The 20,465-nt window shown below is 35.9% G+C and overlaps 1 protein-coding gene across 5 annotated transcripts in view; it reads right to left on the reverse strand.

Annotated features, from left to right (window-relative positions):
* AKAP9 (A-kinase anchoring protein 9) overlaps positions 1-20,465 on the reverse strand; it is a 169,911-nt gene that overhangs the window by 123,480 nt on the left and 25,966 nt on the right. For all 5 annotated transcript variants that reach the window (XR_012482927.1, XM_074272247.1, XM_074272248.1 and 2 more), the window contains exon 2: positions 9,851-10,102. Coding sequence is in view for 4 of the 5 variants with exons in the window: in XM_074272247.1 (XP_074128348.1) it covers positions 9,851-10,102 (252 nt within the window). In the remaining variant the exon portion in view is untranslated. The remainder of the gene's footprint in view (positions 1-9,850; positions 10,103-20,465) is intronic.

The following is a 20,465-nucleotide window of genomic DNA, read 5'->3' on the forward strand; positions in this document are numbered from 1 at the left end:
ATTAGGAAAGTACAACTCATAATACTTTGCAACTAATCAGCCATGAGATTATTAGTATATGGCGAGAACTGATTATTTTATTTTCCCTTTTTCTTTTTATATCCCCAGCATTTAGCAAAGTAGTTCATGTTTAATCAATGCCTATTGATTGAGGCAAATTTAAGGTTGCAAATCTATGTACCTAGAAAGGGACTTGTGTCCTATAGAGAAAAGGGAGAATGGGTAAGGAAAGACAAATTATGTTTTGAACATATGGAAGTTGAGATGCTTATAGGACATGCAATTCAAAATGACCTTTAAAAAGCTGATTACGATGGAAGATCAGGAAACTAGTATTGGGTCTATAGATCTGGAGCCATCTCTGAAGAGAACTGATGAGGTCACAGAAAGAGCGTGTGAGAGGAGAGAAAAAAGCCCAGGGTATGGACCACCCACAGCTGGGGGAGTGGAAGGGAGACATAAATGATGAACTGACAAGTTCTGGTATTCAAATCACCAGTCCTAGGTCAGAATCCCAGCTCTGCCACTCAATCTATTTGGCCGTCAGATTGAATGAAATCATTTTTAAGTTCTGAAAGTGTTATTCACTAATAGAAAGGACTGAATGAGCTGTCTGTGCAGCACTTAGTAAACCCCAAAATGTCACATCAGTAGAAGTTATTAAAAGTAACTTTATAGCAAAGTATGGTAGTTTGCAAGACAAGTCCCACTTCTACCATCAATTAGCTGGCCTAGTGCCCTGAGCTCTAGTAGTCTCTGTTTCCTCATTGGGAAGAGGAGAATAATATTTTGAACAACGCAACCTACTTCACAAAACTGTTGGAACAAATACACTTTGAAAACTAGTTATAAAACTGGTCTGGAAGTGGAAGGATCTCCAAAGGTCAACCAGGAACAGGTTCAAGGTCTTTAGTTTGATCTTTTAATATGCAAATTCTATAAGGTGATCTCTGGAATTTAAAAGAGGTAAAAAAGGTTTTACACATTACTTGTGTTATAAGAATGTAAGATGCTATTACTTCTTCTGTCCAGAGTGCTGCCAGAAAGCAGAAATAAGTAATAGTTTTTCAGTTCAGTATTTGCAACTACAACATCTCCTTTGACTAGCTTGGAGCTTTAAAGTTTAGAACATATTTAATTTTTCTCTCCAAACACTTGTGGGAGAATCCCAGGATCACATATTCAGAGATAAATGTCCAATGCTCTCCTAGTGACCCTTATTCCTCTTTTAAAGGGGGCAGACGGAAAGGGTGCTTGCTGCCCAAGGCCACACACCCACCATGAGTCAGAGCTGACATCTCCTAAGTGCAAGCTCTCCCAGCATCTAAGAATCCTCCCTCCAACCCTGTTCAAACACACCACTTCAGGGTTTTCAGGCTCTGCAACCAGGGAGTCACCAGACTCTCCTCCTGCTGGGCTTCCCACCTTCTAAAATGACAGCGTGCCCCAGTTTGTCTGGGGTCTCATATCCGGAAACATTCCGAGCTTGTGCCAGCGTCCTTATCCCATAGTGAGTTCTTCCTGGAGTCTTCATTTTGGGGAGGGGCTCAAGCTAGGCAGCCTCTAATCCCTCTCTGGCTCTGCTTCAGACTTTCTCATTCCCAAGCAGGAACCCCACCATCCTCACTTTATTTCTTCATAAGGAAAACTACAAATTAACCAAGCTATGGGATTAGGTTCCCGTATTCCCCTGGCAAATGATTTCCAAGATATGGGTGGATAGAACAATTCTGGGAAGGTATAGAAAAGATTGACAGAGCCTTATCTACCCAGCCCATATGTTGAAAGAACATGTCTCAGGGTCAGCAAAAGGCACGTCTTTGTTTAAATTTGAATTTATGCATTGCTTCCCCATTCGTTGTAGCTTTCAGGTTTAAAATGTAAGGTCACATTCTCAGTCAATCAGGATGAGCCAGCAGAGGGGTTAATGTTGCCCAGGGAACATAATACATTGCCTGAGCCTCACTTTCACCCCTCATATGGTAGGAGTGACACTGGCTTCTCAGGAGAAATGAGTAAAACTTTCTCTTTATACTGGGAGAGATCTGAGATTTATAGGGTGGGATGCATCCCACATAGTGTCCTTTTGGAGACAGTTTTTCCCCATTAAAATGTAAACTCCTTGAGGGCAGGGATAGCTTCCTAGTCAGCCTGGCTGGCTGGTGGTCACTGGGTAAATGACTAAACTTTTTAAAGTCTCCTAGCTTCTTACTCTGGGAAGGGCTTTAAGAGAAATACAAAAATAAATACTGAAAGACTAGATAAATATCCTGAAGAGGTTGGGCAGTCTTTCTTCACCAAGCAGCAAAATCCTGTCTCTCGTCCTGGTAGATAATACCTTAAGGAGAAACAGTTGATTCATTTCTTTATAGCAACAAAACTGCAAAGCAGTGAAATATTGGCTTTATAGGGTGCCTGGGTAAAAAGGACCTGACTCTGGACCTCTTGGAGAGCTCCAAGCTATTCCAAAGAAAATTCACACTTCCTTCATCAAAATCTCAGATCCTGAAAAATCACTTGGATATTTTTTTTTGGGGGGGGGGAGAAGGGGGAGGAGGGGGAGAAAGGGAAAAAGAAAGGGGAAGAGGGAAGGGAAAGAGTGATTCAGTTGCAAGATCTTGCTTGACTTAATTGTCACCTTTTCCTATCAAAATGTATGAGGTAGGATTATAAAGGAACAATTCGAGTTTTTTTTTTTAAAACAAGCATGAATTTAAATATCCAAATGAGTCCTTTAAAGAGTCACCTTGGGAGGATACAATTATTCCAACTACAATGTCATTGTTCAAAAATATTTTTCTAACCCTTTCTGGGAACTGACATCAATCCTTTGACAAAGGAGTGTATTGGAAAAATCACTGGTTTTAGAACAAGGATACTTAAGAGTTCAAGCCTCTGTGTCTTAAAAGCTCAGTTTCATCATCTGTAGAATGAAAATAATAAATATCTGTAGTACCAATACAAGATTTGTAAAGAAAGCACTTGGTAAACGATAGAAAGCACTATGTAAAGTGTGAGCTTTTTATTTTTAGTTTGGATTTCTGGAAACTACCAAAAAGTACTCAGAGCCATGCTTGCTGAATAAGGTGATAAAATTTGATGACTCTAAAACAAGTCAACTAAAAATAAGTATTAAGACTGATTTTTAAAAATTATGTCATAAATTCTCTGAATATGAGGTATTCAAAGTGTGACAAAATCACAGTTTTTTTTTAGAAGCAAAGCAATTTTAAGCTCCCAGATTTAGAAAAAAATATTGGAAGCAATAAGAAAAAAAATGATCACAGAACCATAATAAGGATTACCCAAAGCAGCTACTACATTGAAGGATTGTAAGGGTTGGAATACTATATCCTAGAGAGCAAAAGAACTGGGATTTTGACCAAGAGTAATCTACCCAGCAAAGTTAAGTATGAATGTAGTGAACAGTGAAAGCTATCTCACAAGATGGAGACAGTGTTCTAAAACTGAGTGAAGGTCGGCTGTGTCCCAGGGCCAGGTTTCTTTCTCCAGAAATCGAGTGGTTTACAAGGAATAAGCCCATTCCTTTGGGGGTTTTTTTTATGTTTTTTTTTTTTTTTAAATAACATTATCCCTTGTATTCATTTTTTCCAAATTATCCCCCCCTCTCTCCACTCCCTCCCCCCGATGACAGGTAATCCCATACATGTTACATGTGTTACAATATAACCTAGATACAATATATGTGTGTAAATCCCATTCTCTTGTTGCACATTAAGTATTAGATTCCGAAGGTATAAGTAACCTGGGTAGATAGACAGTAGTGCTAACAGTTTACATTCCCCTCCCAGTGTTCCTTCTCTGGGTGTAGCTACCTCTGTCCATCATTGATCAACTGGAAGTGAGTTGGCTCTTCTTTATGTTGAAGATATCCACTTCCATCAGAATACATCCTCATACAGTATTGTTGTTGAAGTGTATAATGATCTTCTGGTTCTGCTCATTTCACTCAGCATCAGTTGATGTAAGTCTCTCCAGGCCTCTCTCTATTCCTCCTGTTGGTCATTTCTTACCGAGCAATAATATTCCATAACCTTCATATACCACAATTTACCCAACCATTCTCCAACTGATGGACATCTATTCATCTTCCAGTTTCTAGCTACAACAAAAGAGCCGCCACAAACATTTTGGCACATACAGGTCCCTTTCCCTTCTTTAGTATTTCTTTGGGATATAAGCCCAATAGCAGCAATGCTGGGGCAAAGGGTATGCACAGTTTGATAACTTTTTAGGCATAGTTCCAAATTGCTCTCCAGAATGAGCCCATTCCTTTGTGAGACTAAATTGGGGCCACTTTGACATTGAAACTCCCCTATAAGGTAATTTAGTAATTCTAAAGATATGGTTGGGTTGAAAATTTTTCCTCACTTCTGAATGTGAAGTCATTTGTCCTGACTAATTAGGGCAAGGATTCAGCCTATGGGGAGTGTTATCCCAGACCCCTTTATAATTCTTGTTTGTTAATTGGGTTTCCCTCTCCTGGTCTAAGTACTTGTGGGGAGACGGACACCCTTTCTTTTCTCGCAAGACCATAATAAAATTCCTTTCTGCTTTTGCCTTGAGAAATCCCCTTAATTTATTTGAGCCAGTGGTATTGTCCCACACAAATATAATCCTGAATACATACATACATACATATATATAAAAACATGTAATGAACTAAAAGACTTTCAGGTTTTTGGGACAAAAACCCTAGAACTTAAGGGAAAATTAAACATTTAACATCCAGGAGAAATATAAGATAAACCTGAAAGACCAACTATAAGGTCATATTGTTTGTTTTGTATATATAAAAATATTAGCAGTACTCTTATAATTGTCATCATTACTTGGGTAGGTTTGGGCTGAAGTATAGGGTGATTTAAAAAGGTAAAACTGTATAAGGAAAGATAAAAAATATTAATTATTTCATAAATGAAACACAAAAAGGAAAACTTCTACAGAAGAAGCTGGTGGGGGGAAGGCAGGTAGTGTTGGAACCTCAGTCTCATTGAGAATGGGTTAAAGAAGAAACAACATATCTATCAAGAAGAATATTTTTAAAATCTTCTAAATTCAGAAAGAAATAAGAGGGCAAGGGAACAGGGTAGGAAGAGAAAGTGAGGGAGGCACTTTTAGAGGGGTAGGTAGGTTAAGGAATAAGAGGGCAATGTAGTAGATGGAAATAAAATGAGATAGGGTAAATAGGATGAGAAGGATAGAGAGGAAAAATAGGAAGAAAGAATTCAACAATATATTGTTTTCAGGAAACAGCATAAAAATGAGAGACATATACACAAACAAACTAAAAGGGCAGGAGTAGAATTCATTATGTAAAAAAAAAAAAGCAGGGATAGTAATCATGTTCTCAAAGTTAAAGTTAAAATAGATTTAATTAAAAATGAAAAACAGAGAAACTAGTGTCAGCAATGTATTTCAATATAGTTTCTGACCATTTAAACACCTAAATAATATAAAACACCTGAGTGTATACCTGCCAAAACAGACAGAAACTAAATGAACATAAATACAAAATACTTTTTTTACATAAATTAATGTTGATGAAATTCAGTATGCAAGAATATTCCTTGTTCTAACCTTGAGATTCCTGGACTCCAAAAAGAAATTTAAAAAAAATCAAAGCAAAAACAAAAAACTCCTATTATAAGTCTTCTCTCTCCAATATATCTTCCACACAGCTACCAAAGTGATAGTCCCAAAGTACAGGGTTGACCATATCTAAACTATTCTTTTAAAAAATTCCAATAGCTCTCTTCTACCTCTGCAATCAAATACAAATTCAGCCCTTAACAGCTTTGGTCCAATACATTTCTGAGTCTCAATATATATCACTGATTTATCCATCTCAGCCTAATGAAACTGGCCTTCCTACTACCCACCTTCAGTCTTCTGAATCTGCAGTACGTGTCCTTATTTCCTTCAAAGCATAGCTCAAATGCCACCTCTTAAATGAGGTCTTTCTTTATGGCCTTCCCACTCCCAAATGACCTTTTCTATGCCGTATATGATTATACGTGCACCTATCTCTCCCAATAGTATGTAAGGTTCCGTGATGGCAGGGACTATTTCATTTTTGTCTTTGTATCTCAAGCACCTAGCACAGAGCCTGATCAATAGTAGGTATTGAAAAAATTCTTGTTGATTGCACAGCAAAAATCTGATCTTAAATGAAATTTCTATTTATGTTTTAGATAGATAAGTCAAGTTTTACTATATTTCTTTTAATGTTTAATTTTAGAAAATAAAGAGGTTAAGAACAATGTGAATATTTAATAGAATTTGGATTTGTAACTGAGTTCTTCTATCTCCTAATTTATTTTTCATCAATGTTTTCCAATATAAATATTATAAATAAATGTTTTAAATAATTTTTAAGGAAAAGTGCCAATTTCCTTTTTAAAAAATCCTTTAGCCTTTAGACCACAATCATTCTGCAAAATCAAAATTTTACAATCTTTATATATTTTTGACAATTTTAACTCATAAATTACAATTGGTTCTTATATTTCTAGATGAGGTTTTATGTACATAAATGAGAAACTATATTCAAGGTGTATCTATGCTAAGAAATTTTCTTCAACTGATACTACCATAAAGCATCTTTCATAATCTATCATACTTTCTTAATAAATCTATGGTAAAAACAGGAAATTATCTAAAACTGTTCAAACTGCAAAATAATTTTATTTTATTTTAATAAAATAAATTATCAACATTTTTCTTGATTGAATTAATTGGGGACCACAGCCACAATTATGAGAAAAAGAAAGGGAGGTAGGGAAGAAGAGGGAGAAAAAGGAAGAGAAAAAGGGAGGGGTGGGAGGAAGAGAAGGGGAAAGGGAAGGGGAAAGGGCAAGGAGATAGAAGGGGGAGGGAGGAAGAGGGGAAGGAAGGGAAAGGAGGAGAGGGAGGGGGGAGAGAACATGCACCAGCCAGCCCCCATGGAAAATTTTCGAGACTCTCTAGAATAATCTAAGGAGCTGAAAGGTACTCACCATCACAAGGCTTCTCTGGAACTCATTTTTCTCATTCATACCACGAAAGCATTGGACTAGATACCTCTAAGATTTTTTCTTGTGCTACATAAATGCCTGACAGTAGCTCAAAGCATCAAAACATAGACTATAGATCTGCAGGAATGATTGGGTGGGTTGGTAAAATGTAAATGAACTAGGATTACGAGTCTATGACTAAAGGATTCCTAAGCTACTTTTCAGGGACAAGACGATGATTTTAAGCTGCCTTCAAACATAACTCTTTTAAAAGGCTTTGGGTGGTATACAATGTGCAGCATAAAGCTATATTTTAACTATTCAAATAATAAGCATATATATATGCTTGAGATATTCCCACAGACTAAAGTGTATTTGTCTTCACTGTAGTACCATACTGGGATGGCAAAGAAACAACATAGGATTTTCAAAGGTGTTGTCCACAGAGAAAAATCTTTAGTTGGTTTTACAAGACAGTCAGCACATGTAGGAATGTCATCTGCAGAATGGGCTAGTTAAGTATAGAGAGGTTTATGTAGAGAAGGCTGGCTATGTGGTAATGAATTTTTAAACTCCTGAAGGATTAAAAGAAGTATTCTTGAAGGACATGTATACACCAATGAAATGATGAATCTTTCAAAGTACCAAAGTAAAAGTATAATTGAAATATTAAGCACAAAGCACTCTGTAAAATGAAAATGTATCAATGTTGTTCATAAGCTACCCCCCAACTTCAAAAACAGGATAATTTATTTCTTCCCACAGAACACATAACTGTACAATTCACTACATACTGCTATTGCATTTACTATTAACCTAATACCTAAAATTCAAAGAAAAGGCATAGTCATTATCAGGGGGATAATCTGGGAAATTCTGGCCTGGAAATGAAGATAGTGTAACAAAGATAAAGTCTTAAATGTTTATTTTAGAAAGAATAAGTTACACTTAATTAGGAGGGAAATATTAATTCCTTTTACACTGCACATTCCGGAAGGAGTCAGTGTTAGCATTCCATTTCATCTGCAAAAAGCTACTGACTAGATCGCTGCTTCTCAAATTCTGCTGACACAACAGCAACAGTGATATTTTAAAATTTTGAGGGAAACAAACACCACAAGAAATGAGGGTGGTGGTGTTAAATCTAATTTTCAATGTTTGGGAAATGGGGCTTAACAGACATAAACTTTCCATTTTTAAGTAATTCTGGTAGTTTAAGAATAAAACAAAAATACTTTAAAAAAATTTTATGTGTTTTATTTTTTCCACATAGCTACTAAGTTGTTTGGAACTAATTCTTTAATATACAGAAGTGCTGGGTATTTCTTTTGACCTAGCAAGTATTGTGGGGGAAAAAAAAACACCACTAAACACAATACAAAGTTTGAGAGTGTTTGTACAACATTGAAAAATGGAGCAAGGAAAATTCTTCCTACATGAAAGTTTTTGTAGCAATATCTACAAACATACCCAACAAATGACAATGGGTGAAAGGAAATATGTTATGTCAGTTAACACGAGTAATTAATTAGCTATTAAACTTTGCCTGTTTCAAAAAATTTATCTTAATTGGCTGTTTAACAATCCAAATTATAACAAAATTAGTTCAAGTACTACTTAAATCCAAAAAGATATAATTTTTATCAAGTTAATGAAATGCCAGTTTAGAAATTTAATTTCCACAATGGATTTAATTGAGATAAATGAATTATAAATTTATAACTCTCAGAACTAATTTGAAAAAGAGGCTGATATAATTGTGGCAGGTACATAACCTTAAAAACAAGCCTCATGCTACAATAAGAAGAAAAAATAGGAAAACAGGGTTCCAATTCTGTTTAAAACTACTCCCATGTCTCCCTTTCCATTCTTACTAATCCCTAGTCTATACCATCTTTGAATAAACAGATAAAAAGGAAACCAGCTGTAATTGTGCCATTTATTTTGATTGTTTCAATGAGGACTAGTCACTTCCCCAAAACAGTTAAATGAAAAGTACATTAACACAGAAAAAAAAACAAAAAACAAAAAAGCTCGGAAAGTGTCACAGAGTGATTCTGTGAATTCAAGTGATTCTTGAATCAAAGAATCAAGGAATTTAGAGGTGAAAGTGAGTCGGAGATGACCAACTCTAACTTCTTAATTTTAAAAATAAGAAAATGGAAGTTCAGACAGGTTAGGTGACATGGCCAAGCTCTTCCAGCTAGAATTTGAACCTAAGCTCTCTGAATTTTCTTCTGTCCTTCAAAAACTCTTCTCCCCAAGTACTGTCTTATAAAACCACATTTCCTTTTAATAAAGCAAAAGAGGCACCATTCTTCCTTTTTAAAAATATCTATATCTATCTATATACATATACATATATACATACATACATAATATATATATATGACTCATTATATAGAAATAATTATTTCTGACCCCATCTGCTATTGTAAAATACAAAAAATGTGCAAGTAATTGTATTGATGCAAACAACTTTACTGGTTTTCTATTATATTTATGATCCTGAACTGCTTTGAAAACAAACTTTGTTTTCTTCCATTATATGTATTGCAATTATTTTCAACAAAATATTTGTGTATTTAGATTCCATTAGTTTATTTGAAAAATGAATGTTACATAAAAACAAAAAACATCAATAAAAATTGAAAAGAAAAAAAATTCAATATGTGTCTGTATTTTATAAAAAGGGACACTCATACTTTAAGTATGACCACTTAATTATAAAACTAAAAAAATAAAGACAACATTAAATGTATAAAATAAAATAAGGGATGTTATTGTAATTACAAAGATTTCATTCAGGAATCTTTTTGAGTCTGGATACTTACTTCAATGGTGTAGGACTGGTCATGTTTGATTATTTCTCCAGTATGTAAAGTTCTCATTATATTGAATTCAGGAGCCACTGACGCACCTTTCTGAGAGTTAGTCATGTATAACTCACCACCCTGTGAATGATCAATATTGGAAGTATATGAAGAATCTTCACATTTTCTGGTTGATAATTTTTTCTTTCTTTTCTGCTTCTTGGAAGGATTCTGTCCATCGGACTGAGCTTTCTTTTGCCGAAACTGGGCAAACTATATTAAAAAAAAAACAAAAACAAAACCAACAATTTGAAAAGTTGCCTACTTTACGACCAGTAATTTTTATAATATAAAAGCCTTGAGTTCACGTCTTAAAAGATCAAAATAATGTCTAGATAAAAAAATACTATAAAATTAAAACTACATATTCCAAATGAATTTCAACATGAGCTTAAATAGTAAATCACAGATAAAGTAAAATGATGAATAATTTATGATATGCCATTCAAAGATTTTACATTAAATCCAATAACTAGCATAGTGATATGCTTTAAAAAAGTACTTGCTAATAATGTGAAGCTGTAATTTAATGTAGGACCATTAAAGGATAAAATTTTTAAAATAATTTTTTAGAAATCTATTAAACCAAAGTATAAAATCAACACTACGTTTTAAAATAATTCAATATACGATTTGGGCCTACCAGAATTTAAATATGTAGAAGACACATGGTAAGAGAATGGGAATGGCAAATACAAAGGAAAATAATGAAAAATATTCCTTGTCCTTAAGAAGCTTACATTTTACTAGAGGGAGGTGATAAAACATTTATCCAAATTAATTTGAGAAAGGAGAATATATTATAATCCGAGGAATCAAAAGCCTTCCTTTTTGTATGAGTTGGCACTCAAGCTATACCTTGGGGAAGTGAAGGATTCTAAGAACCAGAGACTAGAGTGTATGATCCATGTATATGACTAAGCCAGTGCAGAGGAAAGTGGGGAGGCTTAGTTATAGGTTAAGTACAGCAGTTTGGCAAGAATAAGAAAATACAAAAGACATCCAAAGCTACACCAAGAGACAGAGATCAATCAATGCATCCATAAGACGTGGCCTTGGGGTATACCCAGGCTTGGGTAACAGAAGACAGAATATGAGTGGGCAAAACAGAAAGAGAAAGAACAGTCAGACAGAGGAAAGCCTAGAGAAGGCAAAGTTAACTGATAAATATTATGGCACCAATTGTTAGCACCTTAATCCATGTGAGGAGCTCTCTAAAGATTCTGTCAAAGTGAAGTATTAAAATAACAGCTGGACTCAAGGTTTCAAGAGGAGGTGCTGGTCGTGACAATAAGTACCTAGACAGTGTTAAATATAACTCATGCTCCAGGCACACTTTAGGAAAATCGAATGTAGGGAAGAGATAACTAGGAAACTGTCTCTTCATAAAGAGATTTAGCTGCAAGGTTCCTTTCATTCTTTCCAAACACATACAACTATGGATCATTAATTACTATAGGTGGGCACAAAAGACTTGAAGAGAAAATATTAGGAGTCATTACCAATGAAAACATCACCTGAAGTAAAGCTAACACAACTGAAATTGTAGAAATATATTTTGCAGGGTTTTCTCTCCCAAGAGGATACTTTAATAGAAAGAAATGCTGACCTCTGCCAAAGTACTGGGAGCTGCCTGTTCATGACACAGAAGTGACCAGGATTGGAGTGGGTTATGGGAAGTTTGGCAAATTTCAAGCTCTCCATATTTCCCACAAATAGGATAAACTGGCACCTCAGGGCAGATATAAACTGGTGAAAAATCAAGACTTGTGACGTAACAAGGTCCTGCAGATACAACCTGAAAAAAGACCCAGGATTAACCCAGGTGAGGGCAAACACCTCTGGGCTATCTTCCAAGAATCACCAAGAGGGACCCTGGGCTCCCTGGCAGTGGTCTCAGGAGAACACCTGAGGCCCTGAAGAGGGGGGAACCTCTGCTGATTGGGACCCAGGCCCAGCCAGGCAGCCCAGACACAGCCCTAGGTGAGAAGGAACCAGCACCCAGCGAATACAAAGGCAGGGGGCAGGGACATAGCTGGCTGTAGGCACTTGCTTGAGGGGAAAGCAGAGGGGAGAGCTGAGATGAAGTCAGAAGCACCATCTCCCATCCTAGGATTAGAGGTGTTTACACTAATATCTTTTATTTTTTTAAAAAGTGAGCTGGCTTGGGCAACTAGATGGAGCAGTGGATAGAGCACCAGCCCTGAAGTCAGGAGGACCTGAGTTCAAATGTTATCTCAGACACTCAACACTTCCAAGCTGTGTGACCCTGGCAAGTCACTTAACCCCAAATGCCTCAGTCAAAAAAGAAAAAAAAAAATTAACTGGCAAAGAAAGAACCTCAACAAAGAAATATACTATGAGAACAGGGAAGCTAGAGGTTCATCTTCAGAGAAGGACATTTCAATCAAAAAAGTTTCTACCCCAAAGAGTAATATTAAATGACTCTGTCCAGAGAGAATATACAGAACTCAAAAAAAGAATTCAAAAATCAAATGAGAGACATTGAAGGAAAAAAATCCAAGAAAAATATGAAGATTATGAAAAGTCAACCAACTAGAAAAAGTAATATAGAGTATCAATGATGAAAATAACTCTTTGAAAATTAGAAGCTGGCAAGGGGAAGCCAGTGAAGTTATGAGAAACCAAGAATAACAAAACAGATTATAAAGAAAGAGAAAAAAGAACATTCAATGAACTTGCAGATTTTTAGGACTTTTTATCAATCAAACCTGAACTTAAGAAAAAATTTAACATGTAAGAATCAATATCAAAGGGCAGTTTCAAGAAACTCAACATGGATAATTTTTAAAAATTTTTATTAATTTTTATAATTATAACTTTTTTTGACAGTACATATGCATAGATAATTTTTTTTTAAACAACATTATCCCTTGTACTCCCTTCTGTTCCGAATTTTTCCCCTCCTTCCCTCCACCCCCTCCCCTAGATGGCAGGCATTCCCATACATATTAAATATTTTATAGTATATCCTAGGTACAATATATATGTGCAGAACCGAATTTTGTTGTTGTTGTTGTTGTTGCAAAGGAAGAATTGTATTCGGAAGGTAAAAATAATCTGGGAAGAAAAACATTCCTTTTCTGGATGTAGCTACCTCTGTCCATCATTGATCAATTGGAATTGGATTAGCTCTTCTCTATGTTGAAGATATCCACTTCCATCAGAATACATCCTCATACAGTATTGTTGTTGAAGTGTATAATGATCTCCTAGTTCTGCTCCTTTCACTCAGCATCAGTTCGTGTAAGTCTCTCCAAGCCTCTCTCTATTCCTCCTGTCGGTCATTTCTTACAGAGCAATAATATTCCATAACCTTCATATACCATAATTTACCCAACCATTCTCCAATTGATGGTCATACATTCATCTTCCAGCTTCTGGCCACTATAAAAAGAGCTGCCACAAACATTTTGGCACACACAGGGCCCTTTCCCTTCTTTAGTATTTCCTTGGGGTATAAGCCCAGGAGTAGCGCTGCTGGGTCAAAGGGTATGCACAGTTTGATAACTTTTTGGGCATAATTCCAAATTGCTCTCCAGAATGGTTGGATTCTTCCACAGTTCCACCAACAATGCATCAGTGTCCCAGTTTTCCCACAGCCCCTCCAACATTCATCATTATTTGTTCCTGTCATCTTAGCCAATCTGACAGGTGTGTAGTGGTATCTCAGAGTTGTCTTAATTTGCACTTCTCTGATCAATAGTGATTTGGAACACTCTTTCATATGAGTGGATATAATTTCAATTTCATCATCTGAAAATTGTCTGTTCATATCCTTTGACCACTTATCAATTGGAGAATGGCTTGATTTCTTATAAATTAAAGTCAATTCTCTGTATATTTTAGAGATGAGGCCTTTATTAGAACCTTTAACTGTAAAAACATTTTCCCAATTTGTTACTTCCCTTCTAATCTTGTCTGCATTAGTTTTGTTTGTGCAGAAACTTTTTAATTTGGTGTAATCAAAATTTTCTATTTTGTGATCAATAATGGTCTCTAGTTCTCCTTTGGACACAAATTCCTTCCTTCTCCACAAGTCTGAGAGATAAACTATCCTATGTTCCTCTAATTTATTTATGATTTCATTCTTTATGCCTAAATCTTGGACCCATTTTGATCTTATCTTAGTATGTGGTGTTAAATGTGGGTCCAGGCCTAGTTTCTGCCATGGATAAATTGTTCTATTTATTTATTTATTTATTTATTTATTTATTTATTTATTTGTTTGTTTGTTTGTTTATTTATTTATTTTTTAGCATGGGAAATAGATAGCATATGTTTAAGATTGATATCAATTATAGGGCAGCTCAAAAGAAAGACTGTGGCAGAGTTAAAGTTAAAATAGTAATTATGTCATACAAATGAGGTACAGAGGAAGACTAGACAGGGAGCCTTTAGAAGGGGGAGGAGGGCTTGTAGTTCTGAAAACCTAGTCACATTGGGAATGGGTTAAATAGGCGACACTACAAATATCCTGTGAAGGTTATAGAACCCTCCAAAGTCTATAAAGAACAAGAAAAAAGGGATAGGTGGACTTGGAAGTAAAGGGTGTGGGAAGAAGATAAAAGAGGGATCCATAGGTGGGGAGAAGTTAAATAATAGCAAGGCAAGTTATGGAGCAGAATTAAAGCAAAGAATCAGCAGGGATAGGAAAGATGTGTGGGGTGGGGGGAGGGATGTGAGTGTGTCTTTGTCTATGTAGATGTAAACATAAATATATCCTTTCCTAACTAGTCTGTTTCGGGGTGAGAGTGGGGATGAAAGGGAGAAAAAAAAAATAAAGTAAAAAAGATATACAGCAGAGAACCAAAGAACAATTTACAAGGAAGTAAAGAAAAGATGGACACTCATGAATATAATTTCTTCTATTAACATATATCTACTTTCTTGAACTGGTAATTTGTTATATATTTTGAATTCTTCCTGATGTTCTGCTGGGCACATGACAATGTTCTCTTTCATTTTATTTTGTATTATTTTTGTTTTTCTGTTTTCTTATTCTGTTTCTTTAAATAAAATAAATTTAAATGAATTTTTATAAAAAAGAAGTGACTAGGATTTTTGAAGACTTAAGAATTCCTCAGCAACCTTCAAATACTTTAAGAATGTCTATGTAAGTCTAAATTTGGACAGGCTCATCACAGTTACCAGTGGGATGAGGAAGTTTTTCGCCCCAACAGTTTCTCCTAAGGCATGAAGGGAGAAATAGGAGCTTGGGGTTTGATGTGTGCCCATGAAAGAGTACTCCCACCAACAAAATGACAAAAAAGTAATGGAATTGGATTTTTAAGACATGCCCTTGATAAATGAGTTGAGATGATCATGAACTTCCCTAATATGGCCTATGATGCCTTTGTTAGAAGCAAAATGCTGGATTATTTGGAATACAGATCTGATTTAATGTGCAATAGTTACATTCTTCTCCTAAAAATCCCATCATCACTTTAAAAGAAATGAAATACCTAAAATGGAACTACTCACCTCACAGAGCCAGATAGAAGCACAAATTTGGCTTCAGCTTGCCTTATGGACAATTTCTTTTTCTAAAAGATTTTCCTTTTAGGGTTCAGGCACAACAATAATAAGGTTGTACAAATCCCTGTGTGGAAAGCCTTTTTGCTTGAAAATAATTTCTTAGAAATTTGTTTTCTATCCAGGGTCACACAGTTAGGAAGTATTATGTGTCTGAGGCCAAATTTGAACTCAGGGCTGGTGCTCTATCTACTAAGCTGCTTAGCTGTCCCTGTAGCAGCCCTTTTTGTGGTGGCAAGAAAGTGGAAAGCAAGTGGATGCCCATCAGTTGGAGAATAGCTGAATAAGTTATGAAATATGATTGTTATGGAATATTACTGTTCTATAAGAAACAATTGGCAGGGTGATTTTAAAGAAGCCTAAGAGACACATATGAACTGATGCTAAGTGAAATGAGCAGAACCAGGAGAACATTATATATGGTAATACAAAGATTGTATGATGATCAATTCTGATGGATGTGGCTCTTTTCAACAAGGAGATAATTTAGGCCAGTTCCAAAGGTCTTATAATGAAGAGAACCATTGGCACCCAGAGAGAAAACTATGGGAACTGAATGTGGATCACAACACAGCATGCTATGGTTTGCTTTCATTTTTTTTTTCTTGTTTTTTGTTTTCATTTTGATCTGATCTTTCTTGTGCAGCAAGATTATTGTATAAATATTTGTGTGTGTATACATATATATATAAACAAATATTTATACAATAATATATATGCATATATATTGGATTTAATATATTTTAATTATATTATATTATATATTTTAACATATTTAAAATATATTAATTTGCCATCTAGGGGAGGGGGTAGAGGGAAGGAGGGGAAAATTTGAAACACAAGATTTTGTAAGGGCCAGTGTTAAAAAATTATCCATGCATATGTTTTCAAAATAAAAAAAATAATAAAAAAGAAAAAAAAAGAAATTTGTTTTCTTTCTCTGACTAGCTTTGGGCAAAACTTCTCTGGCACTCATAGCAAGAAAACTTATGCTTTTGAGATATCAATTTTGGATACATTGGAGGGAATGGAGATATTTCTGTCTCTAGAGAATGATCTCATGAGGTGAGATCTTGGATGTCTTTTATGCTGTCTTGTAGAGAAGATGGAAAGAAATGAGCTAAATAATAGGGGATTCTTAAAGTGGAGTCCAAGAATTTGTTTTTAAAAATATTTTGATAGGTGTACTTCAATGTAGTCAATTTTCTTGCAATCTTTTGTGTTTCATTTTATACAGTTAAAAACATTATTTTGAAAAAGTTCTGAGTTTTCACCAGAGGGCTCATAATACAAAAAATAATATATAAGAACCCCTGGTAGATATCAGAATTGGCTGAATGGCTGAAAAAAAAAAAAGAGAGAGAAGTTCATAGTAGAGTATGCAGAGATCTTTGATTATTAGTTCTGAGGTATAATTTTTTTTTTTTTTGCAAATATCTGGGATAAAAGCATAGATGGAACACAGATCTGTGTGTGAAGAAATCACAGGAAAATGGAATTGAGGTTTCCTAGGGACCACCATCCTGGTACCATCACCCTGCCCGCAACTCTATTGGCTATGTATATTAGGCACCCAGATCCTGAAGTTAAACCAAAGTCTGTGGCCTACGAGAATCTCAACCACAGTGGGATGAGACTTGTAAATAAGGACAGCTTTAAGGTCCAAGAAGAAAAGGGGGTAACAGTGGAGAACGGTAAACGTGGTAGGGGAGAAGAGAATGAAGATGAGCAGGAAGAAAGGCATGAGCAATAGTATTTTTGGGAAGAATGGGTAGGAGGTACCAAACAAGAGGAGAAGGTATCAAAATTTGGTCAGGAGACCACAGTGCCAGGGTGGAGACAGAAACAGCCTTGTCCTGGAACAGGTCATTGCTGGGGAAAGCTCAGAAGGCTACAGAAGGAGCTCCATTAAAGAGCATTAGAAAAGGCCACAGACCACTGTCAGAGGAAGCTGAGAAAAAGCAGAAAATGCAAAATTCCAGATAAGAGTGGAAAGAAACAAATGAAGAGGCAGATGTGGAGCCTAGATAAAGAAGATCATTTCTAAGAATTCTGTGGGCTCTGGGGATGTGGAGACCAAAGGGAGAAAGGGAAGGATTTAGGCTGGTATTGGCAAAAACACAGGCAGTACACTGGTGAGAGGGATAAATTCTGAGCTGCTTACAGGCCAAAGAAAAGCTTTTATTTATGAACAAATTCCCATTTAGCATACTAAGAACTAGTAAAGCATATTCTATAAATTTATTTTAGCCAGCTCTGGCCAGCCCATTCTATAGCAGTAAAATAGAAAAGAATCAATGGGAAGGCTCAACTCAAAAAAGAACTTTAAAGCAGAAGGGACTTTAGAAGAGTAAGTCCATGTTCGGGCAGAATGCTATAAAATGTAAATTCTAATCTTTTTCTACCTATGAGTGTGCAATAGTGAAAGAATGGACTGTAGCTCTGATATGCTCTTACTGTGGAAAAGTGGGTAAGGTGAAGCAAACCTCTATTTTTCTCCCTATAGAAGATTTAGAGATTAGGGGACCCCATTTAATAAGGAAAAAGATAGTAGCTTAAAAATCTGAAAGAGGTACTAATGAGCTATGGTCTGAAATAAAGTTACAGGACAAGAGATGATCTACTGAACCCCCATGGAACTAATTTAAATATAATGATTATGATTCCCAAAAGTCTAGTAGCTATCTCATGATCCAGACCACCTTTTTATCCCCCAGGACAATGACATAATACATCCAAATTTAAATGAGAATACAAATTTTAAAATAATTATGGTTTTTTTTTAATTATAGCTTTTTATTTACAAGATTACATGGATAATTTTTCAGCATTGACAATTGTAAAATCTTTTGTTCCAACTTTTCCCCTCCTTGCCCCCACCCTCTCCCCCAGATGGCAGGTTGACCAATACATGTTATATATGTTAAAGTATAAATTAAGTACAATATATGTGTACACGTCCAAACAGTTATTTTTCTGTCCAAAAAGAATCGGACTTTGAAACAGTGTACAATTAGCCTGTGAAGGAAATCAAAAATGCAGGCAGACAAAAATAGAGGGATTGGGAATTCTATGTAGTGGTTCATACTCATCTCCCAGAGTTCTTTCACCGAGTGTAGCCGGTTCAGTTCATTACTGCTCTATTGGGACTGGTTCGGTTCATCTCATTGTTGAAGAGAGCCACAGCCATCAGAATTGATCCCTCATACAGTATTGTTGTTGAAGTGTATAGTGATCTTCTGGTTCTGCTCATTTCACTTAGCATCAGATCATGTAAGTCTCTCCAAGCCTCTCTGTATTCATCCTGCTGGTCATTTCTTACAGAGCAATAATATTCCATATTCATATACCACAATTTATTCAGCCATTCTCCAATTGATGGACAATCACTCAGTTTCTAGTTTCTGGCCACTACAAAGAGGCTGCCACAAACATTCTTGCACATACAGGTCCCTTTCCCTTCTTTAAGATCTCTTTGGGATACAAACCCAGTAGTAACACTGCTGGGTCAAAGGATATGCACAGTTTGATAACTTTTTGAGCATAGTTCCAAATTCCTCTCCAGAATGGCTGGATGTATTCACAATTCCACCAACAATGTATTAGTGTCTCAGTTTTCTCACATCTTCTCCAGCATTCTGCATTATCTTTCCCTGTCATTTTAGCCAATCTGACAGGTGTGTAGTGGTATCTCAGAATTGTCTTAATTTGCATTTCTCTGATTATTAATGATTTGGAGCATCTTTTCATATAGCTAGAAATAGTTTCAAAAATAATTATATGTTTCCGGATCGCTCTGAGTCATGAGTTGCTGGCAGTTACAGGTTCTACCCTCCCCTTTGATTATCTCTAAAGCAGGATCCCTGATTAAAGTGAATAATTTTGCCTAATCACCTCAGATAAATGAGAAGATAGCAAAAGTGCCTCTTTGAATCCGAGAAGTTTTAAAGAGAGATGCTGAATTCAGATGTTAGAGAAAGGTGGAACCAAATAGCTATAAATTCTTCTCAAAAATACACAGTGTGGAAAAGAGGCCTGTTCAAATGGATCAAGAAAAAGTTGTCTACTTAGTCAATGAAAATGACCTTTTCATAAGAGATGGGCCAGTCAGGTAGGAATATTATTTTTTAAAAAGGTTACAATTGGCTGAAAGCTATTAAAACTGTAAGTTAAGGTGCTGGCTACCCAACAGCAGTTCCCTGGGAGGAGATAACCTGCACCAGAGATCTGCTAAAGGACAGGGGAACAGCAGAGAGCATCCAAGCAAAAACCTGTTAAGAAGAGGAAGTCAGAGATAGTCAAATAGTTGAGATCTTGGGTGAGAGGGGTTGTTGGGAAGCAGCCAGAAGAAAGAGCAATGCAGAACAAAGGAGTAAACCTTTGTTTAGCTGGAATTCTAGCTAAGGCAATATTTTAAGTCACAAGGGCTAGGTAGATAGGTCTTGTAGGAGTAGACTAATGGACAAAAATGGGATTTCTCTAACTTTGATTATAAAAATAAAATTGTTTTATATTTTGAAGATCTTATCAATTACTTCATTGACTGGGTCCCTTTGTTCACACACTGGAAATGTGATTAGGAATCCTGAAAGAGGAGCAGTAAGCAGTCCAATTATGGAAATGAAAGCATCTATATTGTCAGTCCCAAACTGGCATACTGGAAAAATATTAGGCAGTATAATTTGCTTTACTCTGCTTAGTTTCTGAGCTTAGAGCCAAAGGAGGTGAGGTGGGGCTGATTCCTAATGAAGAAGACACCAATAAAATCATAAGAGCAGGGGATACCAGTCCCCACCCCAGAGTACCATTCAGACTGAAGTAGTCAAAGCTAATCCATTAGTGAAAAAGCTGACTGGATTGAAGTCAAGAAAAGACAGAAGGATTAAAGTAAATTGGATGATTCCTTCAGCTTAGTTGACAAAGCTATTTTTAAACAAGGAGTTTAACTGCGTACTTCCTAGACTACTTAAAGGGCTATATAGCTGGGTTCTAGGACTGCTTTAACATCTTCTAAATAAAA

Source organism: Sminthopsis crassicaudata, chromosome 5, assembly GCF_048593235.1.
Source record: "Sminthopsis crassicaudata isolate SCR6 chromosome 5, ASM4859323v1, whole genome shotgun sequence".
In the NCBI taxonomy this organism is placed as follows: Eukaryota; Metazoa; Chordata; class Mammalia; order Dasyuromorphia; family Dasyuridae; genus Sminthopsis; species Sminthopsis crassicaudata.